This window comes from Eretmochelys imbricata, chromosome 1 (genome assembly GCF_965152235.1).
Source record: "Eretmochelys imbricata isolate rEreImb1 chromosome 1, rEreImb1.hap1, whole genome shotgun sequence".
Classification (NCBI taxonomy): Eukaryota; Metazoa; Chordata; order Testudines; family Cheloniidae; genus Eretmochelys; species Eretmochelys imbricata.
This window is the reverse complement of record NC_135572.1, coordinates 222,712,915-222,737,027: the sequence shown is the minus strand read 5'-3', so window position 1 is coordinate 222,737,027 and position 24,113 is coordinate 222,712,915. Positions and strand designations below refer to the sequence as shown.

The window sequence follows — 24,113 nt, the reverse complement described above, 5'->3', positions numbered from 1 at the left end:
ATGTTTTCTTTAATATATTTACTGTTATTTTCTGTGCTTTAGGACCTAGCTCCCCCTCCCCTTGCTGTGTCCTGAGGTTCCCCTACTCTAGGGCAGCATCACACACTGAGGGGCAGGTGTCCTTAATCCAGCATCTCTCTTGCACTTACCTGAGCAAACCACACTGGCATCATTGTTGTGTGAGCACTGAGAGGCCCCCAGGGCAGTAACAGGGCAATGGCCCAAATGGGTTTCAGTCCCTTTGCAGTGAAATGTGTCTGTCCAGACAGAGCCAGTTCTCTTCCCAAAATACCCTCCTCCTGGGGCTGATACAGCGAAGCCGCAGTTGAGCTGACGACAGAGAACGTTGGCATCTGGTAAATCCCAGCGTGAGTCACAGAGGGTTCCCCAGGCACCAAGAACCTGGATCTCCACCCTCCCTGAGCACGCTGTGCTGCCGTTCACCAGCCGGAACCCTGTGTGCCCAGGGGAGAAGGGAGAAGGAGTTTAGAGAAGGAGCATTTAAGATATTTTATAGCAAATAGTAAAAGAAAGGAAAGTCAGGGGCACTTGATCCCTTTCTCATTATCTTGGCTTGTTTGGGGTTTTGATCCAACCCTATCAAACCCAGATCCCTACACAGTTAGATTAGTACATTGCTTCACTATAATTTAGAATACACAGAATTGGGATTTTAAAGACATTGTGCTGAATTCTTACGTGAGCATATGACACCAGCATCATTTGTGTGTGAGCATGTCTGATTCATTTTTGATATCCTGGGACAGGAGAATAGGAGAGACTCATTCCCCACACACCGAAATTCTTCAGTTAAGATCAACCCTTGTCCTTCTCCAAAGTGACCTCCTCCTGGGGTAGATACAGCTATTCCACACTGTAGTTCATTACAGATAACGTTGGCAACTTGCAGATCAAAGTGTGCATCACAGACTGTGGTCCATGTGTTTCCAAGTTTTATCTCCACACGTCCTGAGCAGGCACTGTCTCCTCCAACCAGCTGGGGCTTAATGTGTCCTAGAAAGTCAATGAAGGCTGAAAATTATAAAGGGGGCTTTGGGAGTTGGAGTGCTCCACTGGTATAAAACATTACCTAAAAGCTCATTCTGGGTCAGTGGCAAAGTGAAGGCAGCAATACAAATAAAAAGGCAATATATTTTAAAAAATGGAAATAGTGGGAATTAGAGCAAATCAATATACTTTAGAAGTTATTATATGAAGAATACTGATAAGGGAAGCTAAAGACATCAGGATAAACTCCGTGACTGGGAGAACTATGACAAATAAGGAGTTTTTTAAGTATATTAGGAACAAACAAAGAAACAAATCCTAACAATACTATAGGCCCATTAGAAATGGAGATGGTAAAATTGTTAATAATGAGGGAGAAAAGGCAGAGGTGTTCAATACACATTTCTGGTTTTGGACAGCAGCAGGATGTCTATTCATATCTCTGAAGAGAATGAATCTCTCTTCAATCTATTGGTACCTAAGGAGCATGTTAAATGGCATTTATCAGGGATCAACATTTTTTTTTCACATCAGCAGGTCTGAATAGCTGATAAAACCACAGAATAATAGAAATGTAGGGTTGGAAGGAACCTCAAGAGGTGATCTAGTCCATCTCCTCACACCAAGGGAGGTTTAAGTATACCTAGGCCACCCGGACAGACGTTTGTCTAACTTGTTGTGCAAAGTCACCAATGATGGGGATTACACAACCTCCGTAAATACCCTGTTCCAGTCCTTAATTATCCCTATAGTTAGAAAGGTTTTTTTTTTTTTTAATATCTAATTTGAATCTCATTTGCTGAAATCTAAAATGATTGTCTAGTCCTACCCTTGGTGGATCTGGACAGCAATTGAGAAACAATCTTTCAGTTATTTCAAGGCTGTTATCAGTTCACCTCTCAGTCTTCTCTTCTGTAAACTTAAAATGTCCAATTCTTTCAACATTTCCTCACAGATCATGTTTTCTAAACCTCTTACTCTGTTTGTTGCTCTCCTCTGGACATTCTCCAATTTGTCCTTATCTTTCTTAAACAGTGACGAGCAAAACTGGACACAGTACTCCAGCTGAGGCCACATCACTGCTAAGTAGAGTGGGAAAATTACCTCCTGTGTCTTACATATGACATGCTTGTTAATACAATTCAGAATGACATTTCCCTTTTTCACAACAGCATCACCCATTTCAGTCTGTGATCCACTTTTACCCTGAGATCATTTTCTGCAGAACTGTTGCCAACTCAGTTATTCCATATTTTCCCTTCCTAAGTCTAATGCTTTGCACTTGTCTTTCGTGAAATTCAATTTACTGATTTCAGACCAATTCTCCATTATATCTAGATCATTTTAATTTTAGATTTAGTTGGGGATTGGTCCTGCTTTGAGCAGGGGTTGGACTAGATGACCTCCTTAGGTCCCTTCCAACCCTGATATTCTATGAATCTATGATTCTATGATTTTGAATTTTAACCCTGCCTTCCAAAGAGCTTGTGACCCCCCTCTCAGCTTCATGTCATCCACAAATTGTGTCAGTGTATTCTCTCCTCCATCATCCAAGTCATTTATGAAAATATTGAATAGTACCACATGCAGGACAGTGTTATTGTTTATTTATCCATAGGAACACAGCAACCACAGGGAAAAGAATAAAGCAACTGATGACCTACAGGGCTATGTCTTACCTAAAGCTCACCTTTTCCCTCAAAACCTGGGCTGACTCAGCTTATCCCAGGAACCCCTGCCTCTGGGGATTGTGTTTCAGTCTCCTTCCCTGCAGACCCTGCCTCACCCCCTCTGTTCCTCAGGGCTCCCCTGTTAACAATTCCCAGGCTCTCTGTTTAAGATTTTCCACCTCAGGGGCCCATCCCAAGGAAGGGGGCTTGTGCTCAGCTTGGGCAGATGCAAAAGCTCAAAAGCCCTGACACCTGTATTGTCAGTTAAGTACCAGTAACTGGGTTCTATGAAACCATTGTCTGCCATCCTGGGACATGTGGGGAGCTCAGACGGGGGTTGCCCTTTGAACCCCTGAAGGAAATGTGAAAATAGCAATAAAAGGAACTGAGGTACACGTAATATTCACAGAAGTACAGATATAGCCCATGTTCTTTGCAGGGGTCATAGTAGACAAAGAACTGAACGTGAGCTCCCAGTGTGATGCTGCTGAAAAACAGCAAAGGTGATCCTTGGATGTATAAAGAGGGGAGCAATGAGTGCAGCTGGCTGAAATGCAGGATTTCCAGTGTACAGGAAATGTCACTATTTTAAAATTTCCTGCGAATTGGAAATCCGGCTAACAGTTTGTTTTGGAAACTCCAGCCAACGGTGTACCCAAAATGAAATTTGCTCCCAGGAACCCCAACAGATGCTGTTTCACCACTGTTAACATCAGGACAAGCATGTCAATTTCTCAGAGCCACTGTTGGGGCTCTGGGGCAGCCTCATCATGTGGCCTGCCCTGGACTGGGGACCCCTGGGCTTCCAGACTCCTTGGCCAGCTGGCAGCCTAAATAGGCAAATAGCCCAGTCCAGGATATTCTGCAAGGCAGGGCTGCCACAGACCCTGGGACACCGGAACCCATCCCGGGACTTCCAGGATCCCTGATGCAGAGTCTGGAGCCGAGCCTTGGTTAGAGCAGGGGCTTCCAGGGCAAGCAGGTTCTTATCCCATGGCAGAGAGCCTGAAAGCACTGGCAGGGCTGCCCTAGAGCCCACACCCTAGAAAGACTAGGATCTCCAATTCTGGAGCAATCTGTATGGTGGGGCTGCCCCAGAGCTGCAGATCATAGAAGACTGGAATACCCAGCCCAGGACAATCTGCACGGCAGGACTAACAGGAGCCACCAGGGAACCTGGCAGGGAACTATGGACATTTCCACCAGACAATGCTTGTGGTTTTGAGAAAGTTCATTGTACCCCAATTCACTTTCATGAGAAATGTTGAGTTCAACAAACTGGCATTTTCCAATGAAACTCTAGTTTGCCAGATAATTTCCAACCAGCTCTAGTAGGGAGGTGATTTTGCTCTGTGTACAGCACCGGGGAGACAGATACTGCATCTGTTTTTAGTGCCCACATTGTAAGAAGGATGTTAAAAAATTGGAATGGGTGCAGAGAAGATCCACAATAATGATTCCAGGGCTTCAAAATGTGCCTGCAGTGAGAGATTTAAGGAGGTCAATCTGTTTAGCTTATCAAAAAGATGACCGAGACGTGTCTTGATTTCAGTGTTTAGATACTTTCACATGGACAAAACACTGCATACTAAAGGTCTTCTCAATCTAGTGGGGAAAGGCATAACAAGAACCAATGGATGGAAGTTAAAGACAGACACATTCCTATTAGACCCAAGGCATACATGCTTCAAGTACTACTGATGAAACATTGGAACAAACTACCAAAAGAAGCAGAACATTCTCCACCTCCTGAAGTATTCAGAACAAAATTGGATGCCTTTCTGGAAGATATGCTTCAGCCAAACACAAGTTCAGATGAAGTACAGGAGTAATTGGTTTAAATTCTATAGTTTTTGTTACCCAGGAGGTCAGACTAGATCTAATGCTCCCTTCTGGCCTTAAAATCTATACAGCTATGAATCAGAAAGAAAGTTAAAGTTTACAGAGCGAAGCACTCAAACATTCAGAATGCCAGACTTGTACTTGCCTGTGAAACCTTCATTAGCCCCTTTTGTGACTGTGCGTGCGGGTCCATTGTCCAGAGCATGAACCTGGCAAAGGCATGGTTGGTGTTGCAAAACCACAAACACTCATGAGAAGTGCTCGGCACTGGCACGTGCATAAACACCTTCCAGAAGGGTGGGACCAGAACCCCTGACACAGGGTTATGGTGTAAACACACTCCCCAAAGACGATGAAAGAAAAACATTTACTCCCTCCGAAAGATAAGGTCAGGGTGACAAGGTGATGGATAGAGATATTTTGGTCAAACCAACATGGACAAGGTCAAGGGTGGTTACTAGACAGGTCAGAGGGGCAATGTGTAACTTGATTTTATCACAGTATAAAAGACAGGTCACGGAGGGGGCGTGTGTCTTTTTCTGGCCTCGGGTGAGGGGAGGGAGTGGAAAGTCTCGCCACTCACTGAGCCAAGCCCATTGTAAGGGGCCTACATGTGCCAGTGTAACTGTAGACATTGATCCGGGGAGCTAGTACCGTCCTTCGTCAGCAATAAACCTGAACGAGCATTCGCCACTGAACCGAGTCTGTGGTCTTCTCGGGCAGTTCGATCGAGGCCTGCTGCATCAGCTATCTGCGCACAGCTGAAAACACACACAGAGAGAAAACACGCACAGCCAACAACTGACAACACCTGGGAGGTAGGGAACTGTTATTATCACCATTTTACACATGGGGAACCAAAGCCCAGAGACACTCTATGGCCAAAAGTATCAGAAGGGTCCACTGATTTTGGGTGCCCAACTTGAGATACCCACGTCCTGGCTTTTGAGAAGACTTAGGCTTGTTTAGCACAGCTCCCACTGCCTTCAGTTGACAGTAGCGCATGCTCAGCTCTTCTTCAAATTGGACGCTCATGGTCTCATGGGGGCCACCCATAAAATGAGGAACACACAATTAATGACCACCTGTGAAAGATTTGGTTTCAGGGACTTGCCAAGCATCACATAGAAACTCTGTGGCAGAGGCAGGGATAGAATCCAATTCCCCAGAGCAGCATTCACCTGCCTTAACAAGAGACCATCCTTTCTCTTTCTGCAATCGCCTGCCTCACACACAGCATGCTTCACAGTTTCTGCAACAAATGAGGCAGGGGTGCTACAGACAACCACCTCCTTCACACCACAGCCCTGATTCAGAGCACTGTCTATTCTGTGGAGAAAATAGCATGTTATCAGGTAATGAAAGACTGTACCTTAACGCATACGCACAAGTGGGCCAAACTAGAGTTGCAAAGATAACTTTAATTCTGCCTTTTCCTTATTTTTTACAGCTCAACTCTGCAAAATTAATGTTCCTTAAAAGTAATGTTTTCTGAATAATTTCTGAGGTTTTTGAAAAAACAAACAGAAAAATCAGAAGTTCCAAGATGCGGAATCATGTTGACACCCACGTGGATCGTCAGCAGGGTTGGAACCTTTAGATCTGCCACCCAAACCTCTGCCACTTGAGCTAATGGCGTAACTGACAGCAGTAGTAGGTTGTCATCCTCTGCGTGGACCAGTACTAGAGGGGAATCAGAAGATTTTTTTGGAGGGTTTGACAAATATTTGCTGAAAGCAGGGGAATGGCAAAACTCAGGGATACTGGGTTCCATTCTAGGTCTGGAGAAGTCTGTTCTCTATTGGTCACAGACCCCTCTTCCCCTGTTCCCCTAAGACTAACCCATTCAACCCCCTCCCCTCCAACCTGTCCCAGTCCTGTCTCTTCCCCATCCCTTGCTCTGTGTCCTAGTCCCATTCTTCTTCTCTACCCAGTTCCAGTCTCCACTTCTCAAGCTTCTCATCCCCAGGCCCAGTCTCCTGGACAAGCCAGTCCTAGACTTCACCTCTGGCTTCCCCTGCCAATTTCCCCGCTGTTCTCTGTGCTGTCCCTCCCCTCTGGGGTCCTCAGCTGAACTGTTTCTCACACTTATCCCTGCCTTGAGTTGTCCTGTCTTCCCCAAGCCCCTGTTTCTCTTCCTGGATGCCTCATGCAGTCTCAGGGTTTCTCTCTACACACACTTAGCTTGTGTCAAACTGGGGTGTAAATTTACCTCGCACTAGCCCGCTGCACACTCAGTGTCCCTGTGGAGCCTGCTGCTGCACACTAACCGTTCCCTAGTGCTTGGAAATGGGAGAGATCAAAGCACACAAGGGAACTGCTAGGGCTTCTCTTCGCTCCCACTCTAAATCAGTGCCATGCAGCGGCGCCGATTTAATGCATCTGGTGAAGACGCATTACATCGATGGGCGAGCGCTCTCCTGTCCACATAATTAGTCCACCTCATCGAGAGGCAGAAGCTCCGCTGACATAGTGCAATGCAAACACTGCTTTAAGTCAATGTAAGTTAGATTGCTTGGGGGGGAAGGCGGTATTTTCACACCCCTGAGCGATGTAACTTACATCAACTTAAGCTGTAGTGTAGACAAGGCCTCAGTGCTTAGCCACACCGTCCACATGGACACTCGGTGCATGGCAGGACAGTGCAGGGTAGATTTACACCCCAGCTTGCCATGCACTAAATGTTCATGTAGATCTGCTCTCAGTCTCCCACACCCCACCCTGGCTACTTATTCCAGTATCATCGCCCAGTTAGTCTTAGACTCCCCTGACACCCTGGTTCCTCATCTGGTCTGTTTCCTCACCCACCTCCAGTTCCTCCTCATTGGTTCCCAGTCCCAGACTCCTTCCCCAGTCAGTCCCAGTCTCCCACAGCTCCCTAGCTCCCTGCTCAGCACATCAGTCTCTCCCCACCCACTCCCTGTCCTAATTGCCCTGCCTAGCCAGTCCTAGTCTCTTTCCCCCTCCTCCCAGTCCCAGTCTCCTTGCCCACCCAGTCCCCATCTCCCGCTTTCTCTCCTGATCCCAGTTTCTCTCCATCCACCAGCCTCCGGACTCAGAATATTCCCCCTGCATCCTTATCCTCATCTACTTTCCCCTGCCAACCCAATCTGCATTCAATTCGGGTAGCTTCCTCCCCACACTGCCTGGGCCCAATAGGTGGATACAGTCTCCCTCATCTCCATTCTAGTGCCTGGTGTCATTCTGGCCCACAGCAGCCAGGAGCACAATTTCAGCATACTTTTATTGGTTACATATCTTGCCATGGCTGCAACCCCTCTTTGGGGACCGTCATCTTCTTGCGGTGAAGGGGCTTTGGTGCTCCAATTGTCCTCAGAGCTATGTTGTCGGGAGATTCATTTTTCTTCAAATTTGGTATATTGAGAAGATTCCGGAAGACTTGAGAAATGCCAACATTGTTACAATCTTTAAGAAAGGAGATAAATTGGAGTGTGGAAATTATCGTGGCTTTGACATGCTATCTGCAGCAGGGAAAATTCTTGCCCATATCCTCTTAAACCGATTACTTCCCCTTGCTGAGGAAATATTTCCTGAATCTCAGTGCAGTTTCAGATCATCCTGCTGGACAACCAATATGATCTTTCTTGCCCACCAAATCCAGGAAATGTCTTGCGAGCAAAATCAGGACCAGTACCTGGATCTCATTGATTTGACAAAGGCCTTCAATTCTGTCAATCATGAAGCCCAGTGGTAGGTGCTGGCCAGATTTGGCTGCCCTCCAAAATTTATTAAGGGCCTAAGGCTTCTTCATGGTGAGATGACTGCCACGTTCTCTGTAATGGCCTGGAGATGGATCCTTTCATCGTCAAAACTGGGGTTAAGCAAGGATGTGTTATTGCTGCAATCCTGTTCTCCATGTATTTAGCAGTCATTTTGGTCCTTGATAAAGACCTCCTCCCCACTGGAGTTGACATTAAATGTAGAATGAACAGGCTGTTTATTAATCTTTGACATTTCTGCTCAAAGTCTAAAGTCCTCAGGGTTGCCATTACTGATCTTCAAAATGCTGATGACTGTGTCATTGTCACGCACACTGAAAATGACCTTCAGTCCACACTGGATTTTTTTGCACAAACTTACCAAAGCCTATGACTCTCACTCCATATCAAGGAAGCTAAAGTGCTCCATCAGCCTGCTTCAGGCCTTGCACATGAGCCACCACAAATCACCACCGAGGGACAGACTTTGGAGAGAGTTGAAGACCTCTATTACCTCGGTAGCCAACTTTCTCAAAATTCAAAAACTGACAGTGAGATCCAGCACAGGATCCAGTGTGCAAGTGCTTCCTTTGGGAAACTGCTCTGGCACGTTTTCACAGACTGTGACCTACGGAAGGACACCAAGATCCAGGTCTACGAGACAATTGTTATTCCTACTCTCCTTTATAGATGCGAAACCTGGGTGACCTATCGACAGCACCTCAAGAGTCTGGAGAGGCACCACCCACGATGCCTCTGGAAGATCCTTTGCATCAAGTGGGAAGATCGCTGCACTAACACCAGCATCCTCATTGAAGCAAATGTCACCTGCATTGAAGCAATGATCCTCACTCACCAACTCCGCTGGGCTGGACATTGTATGCGGATGTCAGACTCTCGCCTCCCAAAACAAGCCCTCTACTCTCAGCTCACCCATGGTCAGAGATCCCATGGTAGTCAGAGGAAACCCTACAAAGAGACACTGAAAGCGTATCTCAAGAAAACACATCACAAGCTGGGAGGAGCAAGCAACCAACCAATCTCAGTGATGCTACATCCTCCAACAGGCAGTGGCCCGCTTTGAGGAGAAGTGCCTTGCCCTCGAAGTTGAAAAGAGAGAGGGAAGGAAGGAAAGAAAAAGAACTTTCTCCCAGCAGGCAGCTGACCCGTCAGGAAACATCTGTACCTACTGCGGGCAGATCTATGGTTCCAGGATCGGACTCCTGAGTCCTCTCAGGACCCATCTGTAAATCTGTGGTGGAGATCATCCTGGAATGGAGGGCTCGCCAATGATGACGATGCTGCTGCTGCAACCAATGAGGCTGTGGGCCTACAGACAACAGCCTCTGTCACTGTGCATCTCTGATTCACTCCCTGGGCACCATCCAGCCTGTGCACTGACTGAGGCAAGGACCTTGGCAGAGGAGAATGTTTTGGCAAAGTTTGGTATTAATCCAACCAGAAATGAAAACTGAAACTGGACGAGAAGGGATTGAGAGAGACAAGGTGGCTGAGGTAATAGCTTTTATTGGACCCTCTCCTGTTGGTGAAAGAGACAAGCTTCTGAGCTTACACACAGCTCTTCTCTGTCAGATCAAACATTTCTCTCTCCAACAGAAGTGGGTCCAATAAAAGATATTGCCTCACCCACCTTGTCTCTCTAATATCCTGGGATTAACACGGCTACAGAAACACTGTGTATGAGAAGACGACTGTCACTTTTGGGAAAGTTTTCTAGTATTCTGTCAGGTCAGCATCTCTGAAAAATCGCTTGGTGCAGAACCATCACAGCTCCCGTAGGTGTTTGTTCTCAGTGATATCTAGTCCACAGGGCAGTTTGTAGGGAGATGACTAGTTATTTCTGGAATAATTCTGAATGGGCCCTTTATTCTGTTTCGACTCAGTCTGTACGAAACAAACTCACATTACAGTTGTGACGTTATTGCCATGAACTGTGACCATATAGATCATTGTCTAGGGGAAGGTTGTAGTTTGCTGGTTATGATTATGCTGCCTGTATGTGTGTATCATTTTTGTATTTGAAGTTATGAATATTGGATATGCACTTATTTGATTCTAAGTAGCCTCAGTGAAGCATTTGGTCGGCTTCTAGAGAAAGGACTATTCTCAGTAAGTGCCCAATCAAGAAACACTTAACTGACAATGGACTTTGAGAGACACCAGTCCACATCTGAGTTTTCCTGGGAACATTCAAACTAACATGTAAACAATGGCATCGGCCTGCAAAAAGCTGAATCATTCATAGACGTGACTTGCCCAGGTGACTGCAAACTCTATCTTGTGCAGGGGATTTTACACAGGAGGACAAGGGGGTTTCCAACCACAAGAGAAAGACAATATATGCCCCTGTGGAACTACCCTGCCAGCATGGCAGGGGTTAAATGGAGCCTTTGGGCCCAGCTAGCAACACCCTGCTGTACATGCAGCCAATGCCAGGCCTGGGGGGGGTGAAAAGGGGAGAGCCTGGCTCAGTTGAGGGCCGACTGCCGAAGAGGCAGGATCTATCCCCCTCCCTACCTGAGGGGAAGTGTCACTAACCTGCCAGCTGGGGTAGCCACCAGGGCGTAATCACTGTCTCCCCAGCCAAGGGGGACTGTGGAGGAGACCTAGGAGCCTCCAGAAACTGAGGTAACTGGGTCCCTGAAGCTCAGAGACATGGTGGGGTTCAGTCTCACCAAACTTACAGCTTCCCCATCTGAAGGAGCCTGAGACTGCAGCATGATACCACCAAAGATCCACGAGAGGGTGCTATGGGATGCAAGCCACCCAGCAAATAGGACTGGAAGGGCCAGGCTCCAAATAAAAATAACAGTGGTAGGAAGTAGCCCAGAGCAAAATATTTAGACTCCCTGCTGGGAGACCTCCCTTATTTAGGGGTTGAAAAATGAAGGACCATGGGTTAGGACCTGGTGGAGAGAGATAAACCTAGATTTCCTTGCCTGAAAAACTAAGGCAAATTGACCTTCAAAACAAAGAGCTGGAAATTAGGAGCACCAACCACTAAGCAGCCTAGCCCTTCAAGGGCCCTATTACAAACCTGAATTTTATTCTCACTACAAACATGCAGCTCCAGCTGAGATGCAGGTGCAATTTTACAGAAAGGCACATAAACAACATTTTTGTTCTGATAGCCCATTTGTTTATATATAGCTCTCCTCTCCTGGTGAGATTTAGAAAAGAGAAACTCTCTATAGGGAACTTGCTATGTGGGCAGCACAAGGCATTGTGCTGTTGTTATTTCCAGGTTAGGGGGTTTACATTGGTGAAGGTCGATCTGTTTTCTGCAGTTTCAAAGTCCTGACAATGGAGCTGATTGAGTTCCTGCCCAACCCAGCTTTGTATTGTTTAAAAATACTCGGAAATGGCAGCTGTGAGCAGGGTCTGAATGAGTTATCCCCTGACAGCTGCTGGGATGAGGAGAGACTTTGGGAGCAAACTGTATTTACATGAACACACCTACTCTGCCTAGATATCAGCAGATAGAGCCCTGTTGCTCAAAGTGATCAGCTTGTCTAGTGTTGGGTTACAGATCACCTTAGTACTGAATGCAGGGTGTCATAAATATAAAGGGAAGGGTAAACCCCTTTAAAATCCCTCCTGGCCAGAGGAAAAATCCTCTCACCTGTAAAGGGTTAAGAAGCTAAAGGTAACCTTGCTGACACCTGACCAAAATGACCAATGAGGAGACAAGATACTTTCAAAAACTGGGAGGAGGGAGAAAAACAAAGGGTCTGGGACTGTCTGTATGCTGCTTTTGCCAGGGACAGAACAGGAATGGAGTCTTAGAACTTTTAGCAAGTAATCTAGCTAGGTATGTGTTAGATTATGATTTCTTTAAATGGCTGAGAAAATAGCTGTGCTGAATAGAATGAATATTCCTGTCTGTGTGTCTTTTTTGTAACTTAAGGTTTTGCCTAGAGGGATTCTCTATGTTTTGAATCTAATTACCCTGTAAGGTATTTACCATCCTGATTTTACAGAGGTGATTCCTTTACTTCTATTAAAAGTCTTGTTGTAAGGAAACTGAATGCTTTTTCATTGTTCTAAGATCCAAGGGTTTGGGTCTATGGTCACCTATGCAAATTGGTGAGGATTTTTACCAAACCTTCCCCAGGAAGTGGGGTGCAAGCGTTGGGAGGATTTTGGGGGGAAAGATGTCAAAACTACGTTTCCCAGTAAACCCAGATAAAGTTTGGTGGTGGCAGTGGAAATCCAAGGGTAAAATTAATTTGTACCTTGGGGAAGTTTTAACCTAAGCTGGTAAAAATAAGCTTAGGAGGTTTTCATGCAGGTCCCCACATCTGTACCCTAGAGTTCAGAGTGGGGAAGGAACCTTGACACAGGGGTAGTGAAATGTTATCAATCTTGTTGTCTTTACTGTATGAGTAAAGGGGAGCAGAACTGTGCTTAACCTGTCCCAAATGAGTGGGTCACCCTCAGCTGAAAAGAACTTAAGTCAGCGACCTGAATGCTAGACCTCTGTAAATCTAAGAGGGGGGTGTTAGCCAGAAGATGTGGATTCTTCTTAAGAGTTCCTGGTCTGGTTTAACCTATTCTTTTCTTCCTGTTCAAAGAGCTAACTAGGTTCTCTTAAAAGTTCTTTACTATGTTAAGTGCTTATTAGAGCTGAAAACACTTGTGGTGGGGTAGTATTTTTGTCCAGCCTGCTTTATGGAGAGCTGACAATGATTAGGAGCTGGGTGGACTCTCAAGAGACTTATATACAGAAGTCTCAGTAATGAGGCTGGCAGGGAGGAACAGTGGCTTGTGAGTTAACCAGCAAGAGCAAGTGCTCAGATGGCAGAGCAAGTAAGGTGCCTTCTTCCCTGGGTAGAAGGCGAACTTTCACAGATGCACCTCTGAACTCTGGGTCCTCACTGACCAAAGACAACCACTATGACTGGGGTGTGATGAGGGAGCAGAGAGGGGCACAGAAAAGAAACTTTTGGTTGTAGAACTCAAGAACATGAGGTGGAAGGCGCTGCCCCACGCACGCTGGGGTGGGTGCCCTGCTCAATTTTATGTTTATGAATCCTGCTTGCAGCATTTTCACTAATGAATCTCAGCTGATTTCCCTCCTTTCATTAAAAGTTTCTTTTCTACACGCAGACTCTGCTTGCCAGTGGGGAAGTATTGCCTCTCTAAGTCACCCAGGGGTGGTGACTCTGAAACCTATCAGGGGTGGTGTGTAATTTTCCAGATTACTGGGTGGGGCCTCAAACAGGTTCTGTGTCCTATTGTTGAAAAGAAACCCCTAGATATTGAACCAAGCCCTGGTTGCTGCTGGCTCCACCTGGCAGAAGGGTGACACATGCACATTTAACCCTTCTACCCGTCAGAGTTGGCAGCAACAAGGGCCGGGTTCAATATCTAGGGGATCCATTCCAATAACACAATGCAAACTGACTCAAGCCCCCACCCAGTGACCTGGGACAAATATATACCACCCCCGCTGGGCACTTCCAAGAGGCAATACTTCCCCTCTCACAAGCACATAGTCTGAGTGTAGCAAAAAGCCTTTTAATAACAGAGAGAAACAATGTGGCATTATGTTGGGGAAACTCCACCAACAGGATTCATAACACAACCCATGAGCAAAAAAACCCACCCCAAGCAAATTGGGGCATGCCCCTTTCCCTTTGGGTGATTTGGGGTTGCTGGACTCAAGAACCAAAGTCCCAAAAGTCCAATGACCCAAAAGTCTCTGTCCCTGGTCAGGGCAGCCCAGAGTTTGAAAGTTTATCTGCGGAGCTTTACCTCCCAACCTGGGTGGAGATGGGACGAGGGTAAGAGGCACCTTACATGATCTGAAGCTGACCGCCCCACAGCTCCATAGGCCTTCGCTTCGCTCTGCCAGCCGCCCCATGAACTCCTTCACTCAGCTCCGCTCCGCATCCCACCAGCAGCTCCCACCATCCTATGAACTACTCCACCAGCATGTCCACAAGGCACTCCAGCTATCCCACAAACTGCTCCACAGTATATTTTCAGGCTCCCCCACTACTTAACACAACACTCAGTGATTTCAGCTCTGAGGTGAAGTCAGCTTGTAGGAGGAGAGCCTCAGTGCTGGTGCACCATTAGCCCAAAGTGAACTCAGCAGCCTGTAACTAGACTTCTAAGGGAATGAAAACTAGCTCTGATATTCCACAGTGGAGAGCAAAAAAAGTGCAATTAGCATGCAAAACCCTCACCCAGAGGCCCATACCACCAAGTATTAATACTTATCCCCAGCCTCTCCCCATTTGCAGAGTTTTAAAACCCATGACCCTTGCCTAGCGAGTGCTACTTAGTTGATGGTGAGTCCCTCAATCATAACAAAAGGCCAAGTACAGTTCCAAGCACAGTTCCCATAATCAGGTTAATAACAATTTATTCTTCCTGCCCCAATAACAGAGACACTGGGGATCCCACAGCAGCCAAAGTGACCATTTGGGCAGCTATGGCCTCATTCTAGGCAGGGTGGGTGTGCCTATGCAAATGAGATCGGCCCCTGAAGTTCTTTTCCACAACTTGCCACACCTCACCACCAGATGTCAGGGTGGAGCTCATCCTGACACTGCTTACACACACACACACACACACACACACACACCCGCCCGCTAACCCTGTGAAGAGAATGTTGAGGTGTGTCACTGAAACGCTCAAAATCCAGGAAAGGGTTGAGATTAAACCCTGCCCTGACCTCCCATTGCAAGGGGGAGCTGCTAAAACTTCTGGAATTATAGGAAAATATTCTACTCTTCCTTGTGCTATTTCAGGGGAAGATATTATTCCTACTAAATGTTCAGAAGAGAGAACTTAAAAAATAAAACTTATAATGGGTCTGTAACTGTAATGTTAACTATTCAGTTACAACAAATGCCTCCATAATATGATATTCTTGTGCTGTGTAGGGTTGAGGTATATTTTTGGCTGAGCTCTCTATTCTACTCTAGATCTACAGGGTATCAGAGAGTGTGAAATTTTCTGTTACTGGTTGGTCCAAAATGTGAAAAGTCACAGAGCAGAGCGGGGAGTGCTTTCAGCAAAATCTAATTCTGGCCAAGCTGGGAGAATCTGCCCATTCCTTGGTCACCCTATGAGGGTGGCAAAGGGGCTACATACATGCCCCCAGCCTCTGTAGCTCTGCGGTTGGGTGTCTGGGTCTGGATTTTAGCATGAGTGTAACATTTTCAAAAGTGCCTCAGTGACTTAGGAGCCTACGTGACATTTTCCTTTTCCATTTTCTCTCCTATCTGCATTTTTAGACCCATTCAGAGGGAAAGGGAAAGGAACGATGTGGCACTGAAGCAACTGGAAATGAGATAATGAAAATGCTTCACAGTCACACAGGGGGCTCCTCAGTGGCCAGAGACATGAACAGTCATAATTACAGTTCAGTAATAACAATAATTACAGGACTTACTCTGCTTTGTATTCATTTCTCAATAGGGTCACAGGCACACGATGCCCTCTGGGTTCAAGCCCTTTTGTCTCAGGGGATTTGTCTTTCAGGACAGAGTTGGCTGATTCTTACCTGAACAGGTCACTCCAGCATCCTCTGTGTGACCACAATTCTGCACTTCCCATCCCCTGTTCCTGCAATGCCAGAGAGCAGACTCGGTACCAGCACAGGCAACGTCATCAAGCCAAATTGGTCCAGATCCTGCTCCAAAATGAGCATTAAGATGGACACTGACAGCAGCTCCACATCCCAACTGCTTACAGACAACCTCAGCATCTGTAATGTCCCAGCCGTCATCACACACCGTCCCCCACTGCTCCTGGTGTTTAACCTCCACTCTCCCGGCACAGGGGCTGCCTCCATCCGCCAGCCTCAGCTCATCAGCACCTACAAAGAGATACACGGAGCAGGGTCAGAGCAGCAGGGAGCCCCCTCCTCAGCATTATCACAGCAGAGTCCGCACTCGACAGCAGGGGATCCGCGCCCAGAACCAGGAGAATGGGACATGCCCAGAGCTGCCTCATGGCGCCACCTTCTCACATCTCAGGGCCTTGCACTTGGGGCTGTCACTGCTGCAGCTCTCCCCATTTTATCCCCACTCTGGTGGTTTGGGGAGTTTTTACCTGTCTCTTGAGAACACGATGGAAGGCGCAAACTCATGGAGTTTTCCATATTCCAAACGGCACCATCTCCTGTCACTGTCACTGGGGCTGAAGCCAGCAAGATGGTGGGGAGATGGTCTGCAGTGGGGTAACAGGGAGGCAGGAGAGAAAGTCGGAAGGGAGGGGACAGGGATCTGAAATTGGGACAGGAGGGAGCAGTGGAGATGGAGCACAGGGTGATCTGGATGGGGGAGCAGGGAGCATTGGGCTGGAGTGGTTATTAAGCAGGGGGCAGAAGGGAGGAGAAGGGGGTTTAGAGAAGCGGGTCTGCATGGAGAGGTGGAGAGAGGAGGCGTCTGGAGTGGGGGTCAGGAGTGAGAAGTGAGGAGGGGGTGAGGAATTGGGCAAGAGGGAGAGAGGGGGAGTGGGAGAGAGCAGAGAGGGGGCAGAAGGAGGCATGGGGAAAAGAGGGGTTCTAAAAAGGGGGCAAGAAGGAGGTAGGGGTGGGGAGGGGTGATCATGTGTAAGAGAGGAGGGAGGGACTCTGAAGCAGGGCAGCAAGAGGCTGAGGAGGGGAGGGGTGTGGAGCAGAGGATGGGAGGGAGGGGAGGTAACCTGGATCAGGGGGAGATGAGGGAGAACTGGGGAGGATGGAGGAATCGGGATGGAGTGTGGGGAGTCTGGTGCTGGTAGACAGGAGGGAGGGGAGGGGTTCTGGAGCAGGGGAACAGGAGGGAGTATTGGAGTCTGGAGTAGGCATGGGATGGGGTCAGGAGTGTGAGGGGGCAGGAGCAAAAGAGAGAAGGGGAGGGGGCTCTAGAATGGGGGCAGTGCTTTCCCGCCTCAGGCAGAGAAGTTGCAGGGGTGGGGTGGGGGAAGCCTGGGAAGTGTTCCTGTTTGCAAATGGCTAAATCAACCCTTCCCTGTTACGGTGACATTATAGCGGATATGAATGGTTGATGTCAGTGTGAAGGTCTCCAGTATCTCTGTCTGTAACTCGCCCCTGAACAGTAACAGAAGTTCTGTGTGCGAGTGTGAACTACGCTGCATGAATTAGCTCAGTGGCTGTCAAGCTATTTCCCAGTCAGCCCTTCGTCTGTCGGAGGAACTGAACCAGGAGGGAGAGCGAAGGCAGTGCTGGGCAATGGCCGGCAGTTCCTGTCTGCGGGGTGAGGAGAGGGTAAGCGCAGTCTCCAGCTGAGCAGCCAGGGGGAGTCGTGCAGTTTGGGTGCATTAAATGGTCACTTTTCAGTCTGCAGTTCTCACCCCCACACTGGCCGAGGAATAGAGAGGGGTTCTACAGTCCAAAGACAGACTGAGTAACATGACTGGATGGTTTTTATAATCCCATAATTTTTGTTCTGTGGAGCTTGGCATTACAGTTTTGTGCTCCCCAAAGGAGTTTCCTCTCCCCACCTCCCCACACATTTCCCTCTTCCACTGGTCTCTTCCCACCCACCTCCCCTAGGCTCTTCCCCCTTCTCTTCTCCCCTTTCTACCTGGCCTCTCCACCCTGCATGTACAGGCTGCTGCTTCCCCACATGAGAAGCAGACTCTGCCCCCACTCCCTGACACTGGCTTTTCTCCCAGTAGCTCTGAGCTCCACCCCTGCCCCCAGTTGTCTCTACAGCTGTTTGCATTTCTGGGGGTTGTGGAGAGGCAAAGCTGGCTGCTGGGAGGGAGGCAGTTAACAGGGAATGGGAGGAGGGGCCACTGCCTGCCACACAATCCTGGGATATTGGCTGGCAGAACTAATCCGCAGGACAGGGTGTGAAGAGCCAGGACTGTCCCTGAGACTTGGAGCAAGTATGGGCATCATTACAACGCCCAGGAGTTACGGCTACATGCAGAGTTCCACTGTGACCCCTGGAACAGGCTGGTTGCCACGGTGGATGGCTGAGCCAGGGACACCGTGTTTACGGAGCCTCCGTGGAGCTCAGAGAAGAGTGCAGTTCACACAGGTACATGGCCAGACCATCCTGCTCCTTTAATGCCAAGGAAATACAAAACACTCACTTTGCTGCAGTCCACAGGGTTGTTTATTTAGGTACAGCTCACTTCAGTGCAGTCCCACAGGGAACCCATGGGGCCTGGTCTGCACTAAGATAAATAGGGGCTTTTTTTTCAATGGAGTTCACTCCGTGATGTTCACTCGTGGCAGGACCCAAGGCTGCAACACTGCTCTAGCTAAGTGCACACACAGTTCTGTTTCCCTGCACCCAGTAGAAACTAAGAACAGCCGGCAGTTTTCTTGCTCAGAAATCCCCCAGCCTGCCCCTCCAGTGAGCTCCAACTGGCTTTGTTTCTTTTCTGCTTCCAAAATCCCGGTCACAACTCCTTCTACTGGCTTCTCCCCGCAACAGACACAGTCTGAGACCAGTATCTTAGCCCCTGCATTGTCAACAATGGAAATTCCTGGCTTAGCTTTGCCCTGCCCATGTGCCCAGTGCCTTTGGCAGTAGCCCCCACTGTCTGCAGCTGTTTTTACTACCTAAAGGATCTTGATTGCTCCGTCTGTTGAGCCTAAAAGAGAGTTCTCGCCCTGCCATTGGCTTTCATGAGGTCTGTGATTGTCTTAGGATCGAAGACTCCCCAATGGCAGCCATCAGCACCTTTCAGGATAACAATCACATTTACATACTGCACCTCTCATATGCTGGCTCCACTTCTGTGACCCAACTTCGAATAATGACCCTACCCGGCACTCTGAACATTGGGGAAGTTCAGATCTGGGTTTGGGAGTGAAACCTGCAGCTTTGGCCCATCCCTGATATATTCTCATTTGTTGGCCTGAACCCCACTGAATTTTACAAATTTGTTTTCCTGCACAATGTAAAGAGGTCAATAATTATGAAACACGATCTTCTGGCAAAGATTGACCTGGCCTCTTCTTAGAGCTCAAGGAGGAGAATTGGGACACTGAGGGAAACAGAAGAGTAGCTACATGGTCATATCCCCTATATTGTAAACTCCCCCACATCACTGTGTCTGTGTCATGTGAAGCAAACTCAGATTTCCAATAGAAAATAATAAAATATGAAAGAGATGATGCACATTTCCTCAGCAATCAAACAAAAATACTTTGAGCTGAGCATGTGCTTGGCATCACTATATGACGTTATCCCACAAATAGCTGGAGAGTATTTTATGCTCCCCATGTCACTGTGTCTGCATCATGTGAAGCAGTCAAATTTCCCATAGAAAATAAAAAATATTCAGGGGATGATGCACATTTGCTCATAAATCCAACAAAAATACACTGAGCTGAACATGTGCTTGGCATCACTATATGACATTTTTGTATTCGAAGTTATGAATATTGGCTATGTACTTATTTGATGTTAAGTAGCCTCAGCGAAGCATTTGGTCGGCTTCTGGAGAAACGACTATTCTCAGTAAGTGCCCAATCAAGAAACACTTAACTGACAATGGACTTTGGGAGACATCAATCCACATCTGAGCTTTCCTGGGAACATTCAAACTAACATGTAAACAATGGCAGTCTGCCTGCAAAAAGCTGAATCATTCATAGACATGACTTGCCCAGGTGACTGCAAACTCCATCTTGTGGAGGGGATTTTACACAGGAGGACAAGGGGGTTTCCAGCCACAAGAGAAAGACTATATAAGCCCCTGTGGAACTACCCTGCCAGCACGGCAGGGGTTAAAGGGAGCCTTTGGACCCAGCTAGCCCCACCCTGCTGTACCCTGCAGCCAATGCCAGGGCTTGGGGGTTAGAAAAGGAGAGAGCCTGGCTCAGTTGAGGGCTGACTGGAGAAGAGGCAGGAGCTATTCCCATCCCTACCTGAGGGGAAGGGTCACTAACCTGCCAGCCAGGGCAGCCATCAGGGCATAATCTCTGTCTCCCCAGCCAAGGGGGACTGTGGAGGAGACCTAGGAGCCTCCAGCAACTAAGGTAACTGGGTCCCTGAAGCCCAGAGATGTGGTGGGGTTCAGTCTCACCAAACTTACAGCTTCCCCATCTGAAGGAGCCTGAGACTGAAGCATGATGCTACCCAAGATCCACAAAAGGGTGCTATTGGATGCAAGCCACCCAGCAAATGGGACTAGAGGCACCAGGCTCCAAACAAAAAGGACACTGGTAGGAAGCAGCCCAGAGCAGAGAATTTAGACTCCCTGCTAAGAGACCACCCCTATTCAGGGGTTGATGCATTCAGAGTCCTGGGCTGGGACTTGGTAGAGAAAGAAGGCCTGGGTTTCCCTACCCCATTGCCTAAAAGATTGAGGGAAATTGATCTTCTAAACAAGGAACTGGAGATCAGGAGCACCAACCACTAGGCAGCCTAGCCTTTCAGGGGCCCTGTTACAAACCTGAACTTTATTCTCACTACAAACATGTAGCTCTAGCTGAGATACAGGTGCAGTTATACAGAAAGAACTTTTGCTCTGTTACCCCTTTGTTTGTGTACAGCTCCCTCCTCCCAGTGAAGTTCAGAGAAGAAAAACTCTCTGTTGGGCACTTGCTAGGTGGGCAGCACAAGGCATTGTGCCGTTGTTATTTCCAGGTTAGGGGGGTTACATTGGTGAAGGTCGATCTGTTTTCTGCAGAGTTGCAAAGTCCTGACAATGAAGCTCATTTTTGTAAAGTTCCTGCCCAACCCATCTTTTTATTGTTTAAAAATACTAGGAAATGGCAGCTGTAAGCAGGGTCTGAATGAGTTCTCCCCTGACAGCTGCTGGGAGGAGGAGATACTTTGGGAGCAAACTGTATTTACTTGAACACAACTCCTCTGCCTAGATATCAGCAGATAGATCCGTGTTGCCCAAAGTGATCAACTTGGCAAGTGTTGGGTTACAAATCACCTTGGTACTGAATGCAGAGGTAGTGAAATGTTATCAGTGTTGTTGTCTTTACTGTATGAGTAAAGGGGAGCAGAACTGTGCTTAACCTGTCCCAAATGAGGGGGTCATCCTCAGCTGAAAAGAGCTTGTTAAGTCAGGGACTTGAATGCTAGACCTCTGTAAATCTAAGATGGGTATGTTAGCGAGAAGGTGTGGATTCTTCCTAAGGGTTCTCGGTCTGGTTTAATCTCTTTCTCCCCACTGTTCAAAAATAGAGCTAAATAGGTTGTATTGGTAGTCTTTTAACCATGTTAAGTGCTTATTAGAACTGAAAACACTTGTGGTGGGATAGTATTTCTGTCCAGCCTGGTTTATTGAGAGCTGACAATCACTAGAAGCTGCGTGGACTCTCAAGAGACTGATATGTATAGGTCTCAGTAACAAGGCTGGTAGAGAGGCTAGGTGGCCAGCAAAGAGGAACAGTGGCTGGTGAGTTAACCAGCCAGAGCAAGTGCTCAGATGGTATAGCAAGCAAGGTGTCTTCTTCCCCGGGTAGAAGGTGAACTTTCACAGATGCACCTCTGGACTCTGGGTCCTCACTGACCAAGGACAACCACTGTGAGTGGGGTTTCACAGATGGTGTGAAGTGGGGTGTGATGAAGGAGCGGAGAGGGACACAGAAAAGGAACTTTTGGTTGTAGAACTCAAGAACATGAGGTGGAAGGTGCTGCCCCACGCACGCTGGGGTGGGTGCCCTGCTCACAGTTTTATGTTTATGAATCCTGCTTGCAGCATTTTCCCTAATTAATGTCACGTGATTTCCCTCCTTTCATTAAAAGTTTCTTTTCTACACGCAGACTCTGCTTGCAAGTGGGGAAGTATTGCCTCTCTAAGGCACCCAGGGTGGTGTGTAATTTTCCAGATTACTGGGAGGGGGCTCAAACTGGTTCTGTGCCATATTGTTGAAAAGGAACCCCTGGATATTGAACCAAGCCCTGGTTGCTGCTGGCTCCACCTGGCAGAAGGGTGATACATATAACACCGCACCGCCCCCCCTCCACTCCCCCGCTAACCATGTGAAGAGAATGTTGAGGTGTGTCACTGAAACACTCAAAATCCAGGAAAGGGTTGAGATTAAACCCTCCCCTGAGCTCCCATTTCCAGGGAGAGCTGCTAAAACTTTTGGAACTATAGGAAAATATTCTACTCTTCCTTGTGCTATTTCAGGGGAAGATATTATTCCTACTAAATGTTAAGAAGAGAGAACTTAAAAATAAAACTTATAATGGGTCTGTAGCTGTAATGTTAACTATTCAGTTACAACAAATGCCTCCATAATATCATATTCCTGTGCTGTGTAGGGTTGAGGTATATTTTTGGCTGAGCTCTCTATTCTACTCTAGATCTACAGGGTATCAGAGATTGTGAAATTTTCTGTTACTGTTTGGTCCAAAATGTGAGAAGTAACAGAGCAGACAGGGGAGTGATTTCGGCAAAATCTAATTCTGGCCAAGCTGGGAGAATCTGCCCCTTCCTTGGTCACCCTATGAGGGTGGCAAAGGGGCTACATACATGCCCCAGCCTCTGTTCTTCTGCGGTTGGGTGTCTGGGTCTGGATTTTAGCATGAGTGTAACATTTTCAAAAGTGCCTCAGTGACTTAGGAGCCTACGTGACATTTTCCTTTTCCATTTTCTCTCCTATCTGCATTTTTAGACCCATTCAGAGGGAAAGGAACAATGTGGCACTGAAGCAACTGGAAATGAGATAATGAAAACACTTCACAGTCACACAGGGGGCTCCCCAGTGGCCAGAGACATGAACAGTAATAATTACAGTTCAGTAATAACAATAATTACAGGACTTGCTCTGCTTTTTGTTCATTTCTCATTAGGGTCACAGGCACACAACACGCTGTGGGTTCAAGCCCATTTGCTTTTCAGGACAGAGGTGGCTGATTCTTACCTGAACAGGTCACTCCAGCATCCAGGCCATGATAACAGTTATGCACTTCCCATCCCCTGTTCCCGCACTGCCAGAGAGCAGGCTCAGTACCAGCACAGGCAACGTCATCAAGCCAAATTGGTCCAGATCCTGCTCCAAAATGAGCATTACGATGGACACTGACAGCAGCTCCACATTCCAACTGCTTACAGACAACCCCAGCATCTGTCATGTCCCAGCAATCACTACACACCGTCCCCCACTGATCCTGGTGTGTAACCTCCACTCTCCCGGCACAGGGGCTGCCTCCATCCGCCAGCCTCAGCTCCTCAGCACCTTCAAAGACAGACACAGAACAGGGTCAGAGCAGCAGGGAGCCCCCTCCTCAGCATTATCACAGCAGAGTCCGCGCTCGACAGCAGGGGATCCGCGCCCAGAGCCAGGAGAATGGGACCTGCCCAGAGCTGCCTCATGGCGCCACCTTCTCACGTCTCAGGGCCTCGCACTCTGGGCTGTCACTGCTGCAGCTCTCACCATTTATCCCCACTCTGGTAGTTTGGGGAGTTTTTACCTGTCTCGTGAGAACATGATGGAAGGCGCCAACTCATGGAGTTTCCCTTACTCCAAATGGTGCCATCTCCTGTCACTGTCACTGGGGCTGAAGCCAGCGAGATGGTGGGGAGATGGTCTGCAGTGGGGTAACAGGGAGGCAGGAGAGAAAGTCAGAAGGGAGGGGACAGGGATCTGAAAGTGGGGCAGGAGGGAACAGTGGAGATGGAGCACAGGGTGGTCTGGATGGGGGAGCAGGGAGCATTGGGCTGGAGTAGTTATTGAGCAGGAGGGAGGAGAAGGGGGTTTAGAGAAGTGGGTCTGCATGGAGAGGTGGAGAGAGGAGGGGTCTGGAGTGGGGGACAGGAGTGAGAAGTGAGGAGGGGGTGAGGAATCGGGCAGGAGGGAGAGAGGGGGAGGGGGATGGAGCAGAGAGGGGGCAGAAGGAGGCATGGGGAGAAGAGGGGGTTCTAAAAAGGGGGAAAGAAGGAGGTAGGGGTGGGGAAGGGT

The 24,113-nt window shown here is 47.9% G+C and overlaps 1 protein-coding gene across 1 annotated transcript in view; it reads right to left on the bottom strand.

Annotated features, from left to right (window-relative positions):
* The window catches only part of LOC144269695 (antigen WC1.1-like), a 56,962-nt gene that overhangs the window by 22,181 nt on the left and 10,668 nt on the right, over positions 1-24,113 (bottom strand). The window contains exons 3-6 of the mRNA XM_077825508.1: positions 23,076-23,390; positions 15,780-16,094; positions 695-1,014; positions 150-459 (exon numbers count right to left, since the gene is read on the bottom strand). Coding sequence (XP_077681634.1) covers positions 150-459; positions 695-1,014; positions 15,780-16,094; positions 23,076-23,390 — 1,260 coding nt within the window. The remainder of the gene's footprint in view (positions 1-149; positions 460-694; positions 1,015-15,779; positions 16,095-23,075; positions 23,391-24,113) is intronic.